Source organism: Morus notabilis, unplaced genomic scaffold (assembly GCF_000414095.1).
Source record: "Morus notabilis unplaced genomic scaffold, ASM41409v2 Scaffold338, whole genome shotgun sequence".
In the NCBI taxonomy this organism is placed as follows: Eukaryota; Viridiplantae; Streptophyta; class Magnoliopsida; order Rosales; family Moraceae; genus Morus; species Morus notabilis.
In genome coordinates this window covers 134,434-140,991 of record NW_010358348.1, presented here as the reverse complement: position 1 = coordinate 140,991, position 6,558 = coordinate 134,434, and the positions used below count along the sequence as shown (strand labels likewise).

Sequence of the window (6,558 nt, the reverse complement as noted above, 5' to 3'; positions counted from 1 at the left end):
CCTATGAGCGTTTGTTAAGGACAATAAAAGTTATTTCCAAGTCCAACCTTGAACCCAATTTATTCAAACACTTAAAAGCCCTGCGATCAGAGTCTAAAAATCTTCCTCCAATTTCAACTCTTTTAACCGCAGGATTTTTGGGTGTTTAAATAAATAGGATCCAAGGGTAAGATATGACCTTTATTACCGTTAATACACACCGGTAGAGTGAAGCTTCAACAGTAAGTTCTTAATTTTCTCTCTATTTGTTCTTGTTGATGTTAATTAAGGTCTCGTTTATTTTACTGTTTTGAATTTTTTAATTTTAATTTTATTACAATTAAAAGTTCTTATAAGAAGTCATATTTAATTTTTTTCTGCTACAGTTAAAAACTCTCACATAAAGTCACATCTCAACTCGAAATAAAAACTCAAATCGACGGACTGAACGAGGCCTAAATAATAATTACTTGTTGTATGTGAATTCCATTGCATTCGTATTAGGGTTCCGGTTTCATCCGTTTGTTCAATTTCAAAGTGATTAATGAGTGAGAATTCTAAAGGGAAAGGTTCGAATTTACATGGGATAGATGAACATGTGGTTAGATGAACATATCTTCGTTCAGCAGCAATAAATAGCAAATTTCAAAATCTTAATTTATGTGAAAGCATATTATTATGTTGATCTGAACTCTGATTTTCATTTTCAGCCACGCGACAAGCAACTCCTCAGAAATTTAGCTGCAATAAACGGCCAATGTCGAGTTCCGATTTAGAAATGTCAAATATATCTTTGTTCAAATCGAGTTTTGAGCAACGGCCACCATTCCGTCCGCTTAGTCGATTTGGATCCGACTCTAAATTTGAGGTACTCCATGCATCTTTGTTCAAATAGTTCTTTGTCATTTTCATAGGTCTTGATGAATCAATAAGCCATTTATGTACCTTGATGAATTTCAAGATTTAATTATATGTTGTTGGATGGAGTTTTTATTATGTTACAATTTGCATCTCCATTTGTCAAATAAATGAAAATCACCAGAAAATATATTTTCTGGATAATGATTTATTTGTCTCAAAACTTGTAAAAGAAATGTACCAACCATTATTTGTGATTATCACACGAAAAGAGAACTACAAGTGTGAAACTTATTTAGTAATACTGGAGCTTGATGTGAGGCTTTGAGATATGATTTTAGAACCTCAAAATAGTTTCTTTTATTTTTGTTTTTGATTCAGGAGATATGCATTTTAAGGATGTTGGTTTTAAGAAAAAACCAAGACAGACGGAAAAAAAAAAAAAAGAAAAAAAAGAAAAGAGAAATCTTTGTCTGCTCTTGAATTATATGTTTTTAGTACCTCACAGGTCTTGGTTTGTTGAGATTTCTGATGATGCGTTGCCTATATTAAGATATATTAGGACCTCAAAAGGGTATCTTTTGAATGTTTCTTTGTCAAGAGGTCAGCCCAAATGCGGTTTTTATAACAACAATGGATGCGCCCTGGAAGGATGGAAAGGCAACAACGGATGTCGTCTGTTAGAGAGGTGAGACTGTATAGTAGGGTTTCATTGCTAGCAGCTCAATTACTTTTCTTATTGTTCTTTTCGTTAATTTGAGTTAAAATCTTGAGTTAAAAAGTGAATTCATGTGAGAAAAACCACTATAACTAAAAAGTTGAATTTGAATTTTTGTGAGAAAATACTGTAGTAAAAACTTAAGTTATATTTTGAATTAACGAAACGAACGGGGCCTTAGTGATCAGAAGTTAAGCATTGACACTTTGAAGCTAGATATTGTTTGTTCAGAGTGGTGGTGTCTTAGTATTGTCGAGAGTATTTTTAATTTAGCTGCTAATTTTCGGTTTATTTCCTTCAACTAGATCACAATATCCAGTAACCAAAGTGCTCATGCTTTTTGTAATTGGGTTTGTTATTCATCAAGGTCAGGGTTCATTGACATTTAGAAGGTAGTTCCTGTTGTAGCTGTCATTTTTGCTGTTTAAATGAAGTAATTTTCAAATAAAGAAAATAGGGGAAACAACCAAAAATACCACTCAAGATAGTGTGTGTATAATATATATTATATGGACGAATTTTTAATAGTTACCTTTTCATACATAGTTACCATTAAATATAGAAATCCAATTCCATTAATTATTATAAATATTTTGAGAAACTATATAATTTATTATAATTATTGAATTAATATCTTACAATTAAACTAATAATACCCATTAATAACTAAATATTAAAATAATTATCAAAACCACACCCATATTTATGCCAAGCCGCCAGTATAGGACGAGGTGAAGTGAGATGGGACAAAGACTCGGACTAGAATAGTAGTCCTCGTACAAAGGAAAGGCCCAACCAAACCTTAGCTCTCTAACTAGTGGATTCCCGATTCTCCAATTGTCGAGCTATGAAAACCCAAGACCAGAATTTTTCCAACCGTCTAAAGACTCAAAAAATAGAATGAAATATACTAGCAGGCCTAACACAAAACTACAAGGGCAAAAGTAAACCACTACACAGTTCAAATATCAAAATTGTATTATTCTGTACCGAATCCATCTTTGCAAAACCACCATTAAAACAGAATAACTCATTCTTAGCAATTCTCTCAGATGAAATAAGCATTAATTCCCACTTTGACCCAATTTTTCTTTTGGGGCTGGGGAGCTAAATAAAGAAAACTAAAAGTGTTTAGACAAAAAGAAAACAAAAACCTATTTAAGGAACCTTTTTTCGCTCATACTTTCTCCAACTTAACTGGTGATGGAACTAAATCTTTCAAAGGAACAACGCAGCTAGTAGGAGTGCTGTTTCCTTTGTTACGAATGCCGATGGACTTGACTCTGCTACTGCCTCCACTTTTGTTGTTGTTCTTATCAAAGTGATAGAAATTATACGTTGATTGATCCAAGGTTCCTTCTCTGTAAACAAACACGCTGTCGTCTTCTTCCATGCGACGCCATTTCCTGTTCCTGTCATGAGCTCGATGGAGTGGCATGCCCCTAAGAGCGTTACATGCCATACAGTAGTGAGTCAAAAACATAACTGTTAAGTTTAATATTTCACAGATTGAAAAAGAAAAAAAAAACAGATACTAGTTTAATATGATAGAAAAGTGTCATAATTATCCCTGTCGGGATATAAAACTACATCACTAATAGAATGGTGAGTCTCACTTACTTATTTAACGAGACTCATTTAATGTGAGTAGCGGATTTTTAATCTTACTGGAATAAATAAGGGTGCTCAATATGATATTATCACACATTGTCAGTAAAGATTCTTGAACAAAGCTGGTAGATATGTCAGTTTTACAAGGTAATTGAAAAGAGTAAAATATATGATCAAGCGTGAAAATTGACGTTGTGCAGTGTGTTTCAGACTAGAGAGAATATTCAGGCAGACAAATTAAACTTTGAAGCCCATGTTACCAGGCCAGAGGGCAGAAACTAGGACTGAAAAAAGTTGTGAATGAAGGGGCCCAAAAAAGAAAGAAAGAAAGAAAAGATAGGAGAGGAAAAAAAAAAAAAGGGGGGGGGCAAATAAGTATTGAGGGCCAAAGGCAGCAAGAGATAAAAGCAAACACGGTCAAGTATTAGATTTACATTAAGGGTTGATATTGATTTTGCAAGCAATGCTTTTCAATTCCTTAATCAAGTTGATCTTAAAATCATTGTATTTGGTTCAAATTTTTGATCCGCAACTAAAGAGACCTCAATTTACGGGGGGAAAAATGCGTTGTGCTATAATATTCAAAATACATACTTTTAAATTTATAAGAATGTGACTAGTACAAGAAATTTATAACGTTATATAAATTGTATTGTAACATGTTATGGAGTTTATCTTCAAATTTGATTAGTTGTATTTTCTAAATTTTATGTATTTGTTTGGAACATTACATTTTTATATTTTCTTAAGACCAAGGGACACTTCTTTATTATGATCACTTGATTAACGAATTAACTAACAACTCAAACGAATTAGTCACATTTATAAATAAGTATCTATTACTGTTCAATTTGTCAAGTTTATGAATGTACTTTCTTGGCATTGATCCGACGTGACTAGCGAAATAACTCAACTAATTATACACACTTATTACAATACAATCGAACTAATTAATTTGGCACATCAGGATCGAATTTGGGTCCTTCTAAATTTAAGTCCCATCGTGCCCCACCCATGCCATTTGACCTATTGTGAAATTAAACATGCTCTAAGATAAGGAATATATATATATATATATATATATATTACTATACAATTTAACATGCCTCTACAATTTTGCCAACAAACCAACACTAGAATTATTTTTAGCTCCCAAATTCACACAACACAATTATTATAATTTTGTTACAAACATTTCACTAACGTTATTTAAAAAAAAAAATGATTTATATTTCAATTTCACCTCAAAAATCAACTCGACCTGCTTGAATTTTACTTGTCGTTCAATATAATTCCCATATTTATTCAGCAGCGAATTTAGTATACGGATCAACAATAAGGCCACATTAAAATAAATTTAACTCTATAAAATAAAAGGATATTACAGTTACAAAATTCTTAAAGAAGAGAACTTTCAACTGTTTTTCTGTTCTAAAGTAAAAATTAAAAATAGTTTAAAAAAAGAGTAAAAATTAAAAATTGTAGTCAAATCCAGTTGAACAATTCCACATCAAAATATTCACCAAAAAAAAAAAAAGTCCAAACCAGAATAAATAAATAAAACAAGACGATAAAATAGGCTTCGTATAACAGGAACAGGAAAGAAAGAAAAAGCGTACCTAATATGAAAGAGATCGGAGAAGTCGCACATCTCGAGGTAGAAGTTGACGGCGTCGATGAAAGCCCGATATGTATAGATGTGGAGCCCATCAATCCTGGGGTACGGCAACCTGGGCCTGGGCTGTGCCTCCGCCACCGAGGAGCCCGATGATGAGTTGGCCCGCCACTGGCCGGCTGAGAACACGTACTCCTTCCAGGGGCCGCCGTGGGCCGCCGTCGTCGTCGGTGGAAGGCCCACGAAGCCCAAGGTGGCCATGATGGGCTCCAGCTCGTCGTGGGTCATGATGGGCTTGAAGGTTCTCGTGTACCACATCGCCAACTTCCTCATACACTCCTTCATGTATTCCTCCATCGCACCCGCCGATTCCAACACAACTCTCTCTCTCCTCTTTCTCTCTCTGGGATTCTCTCTGCGTTTCTTTGTTCTGTTCTCTTTGTCGCGTCCGTTTGTTTTCCGGGAAAATAATAATAATAATAATAATAATAGAAAAGAAAGAGCTAAAAAGGCAAAGTGACGTACCCGAGTTTTGAGATAGAGAGAGTGGGGATTTGAGAGCGGGGTTTTCGGAAAGGTGGGAACTTTCAAGTTCGGATTTCTCTTCTTTTTTTTTTTTTTTCAATTTTTCCTTTTTGAGAAGGAAAAAAAAAAGTTTTGATTTTGGGTTTATATGTTATTTATACATAACTCTAGAGAAAAGTAGAGGAAATAAGTATACACAGTGTGTGTGTGTGTGTGTGTATAACCGACGAAGAACGATGATACAGAGAAGGTATTTTTCGGAGAGGAGGAAACAAGTGGGATGAATACTTGAAAGGTCAGTCAAACCTGGTGAAAAGGAAATGGGGTCACTGAAGAGGAAAGTGATTTCCATATTTGATATTTGATTTGATTTATTTCTTTATTTTACTGATTTTGAGGTTCGTAACTTTTGGGGTTTTAGGCGGTGCGGTGGCTCTCTATCTGAAGTCTCTGCCTGTTTTTGCCTCTACAGCCCCCACGGGAGCTCGGATTAATTTACGTTACACAATGTGGCACGTCGTGATTGGTTCAGTTGACTTTTTCGCTTTACACTTACACGACCTTTTTATTTTCTTAATTTCATTTTTTCAGGGACATGATTTCGTTTAAGAAATGAAATAATATGTGAGTAACAAGTTTTAACTCCATCAGTGTAAGTAGAGATTCTCTTTACAAATATCAACTTTTTTAACTAAAAAAATAGGGTTTTTAGTATATTTGTCCTTTAAATTTATCGTTGTTTAGTAAATTACATCTTAAACTTTTAATTATAACAGGTTACTTCTTTAATTTGTGAAGTTGTTACAATATATCCCCTCAACTTATAAAGTTATTGTAATATACCTTATTTTGACGACAATTGTGTTAAATTAATGTAAAAAAAACACGTTCAGTTAAAAATTTTAACATTCCAATTCAATTATAATACAAAATTTTCAATATGTCAATTTTTAATCCCTTAAATTTAATAAAAAATTTAAATATATTTAGTTAAATAGGGCACATTATAATAAATTTACAAGTTTGATGAGCAACTTATCAAAATTTTCAGGAGTAATTATGCCAAAAACTCTAAAAAAAAATATTATAAGTTATTTGAAGAACATTAATGAGGTATTTACGATTTTATGCCGTATTTTATATTTATAAAAAAATATTCTTGTATTTTGAATATTCTCAAAACCACACTTATGTCCTGTGCACTTAAAAAAAGGAGAAAGAATGAAATAAGTCAAGATTTGAGATGAATTAA

General features: G+C 33.1%; 1 protein-coding gene across 1 annotated transcript; it reads right to left on the bottom strand.

The window, feature by feature from the left end:
• Positions 1 to 2,732: 2,732 nt before the first annotated feature.
• On the bottom strand, positions 2,733 to 5,138 carry LOC21396904. Its single transcript, XM_010092414.1, has 2 exons — positions 4,786 to 5,138; positions 2,733 to 2,997 (listed from the first exon to the last, which is right to left on the bottom strand). Exons 1-2 carry the CDS (start codon positions 5,136 to 5,138, stop codon positions 2,733 to 2,735), a joined length of 618 nt encoding a protein of 205 aa, XP_010090716.1.
• Positions 5,139 to 6,558: the final 1,420 nt, after the last annotated feature.

Excerpts from the sequence above, each read along its gene's own strand:
- LOC21396904 (XM_010092414.1), bottom strand. The coding sequence starts at position 5,138 with ATGGAGGAATACATGAAGGAGTGTATGAGGAAGTTGGCGATGTGGTAC. Across the intron at positions 2,998-4,785 it reads TCCGATCTCTTTCATATTAG|GGGCATGCCACTCCATCGAG; the intron begins GTACGCTTTTTC and ends TAACGCTCTTAG.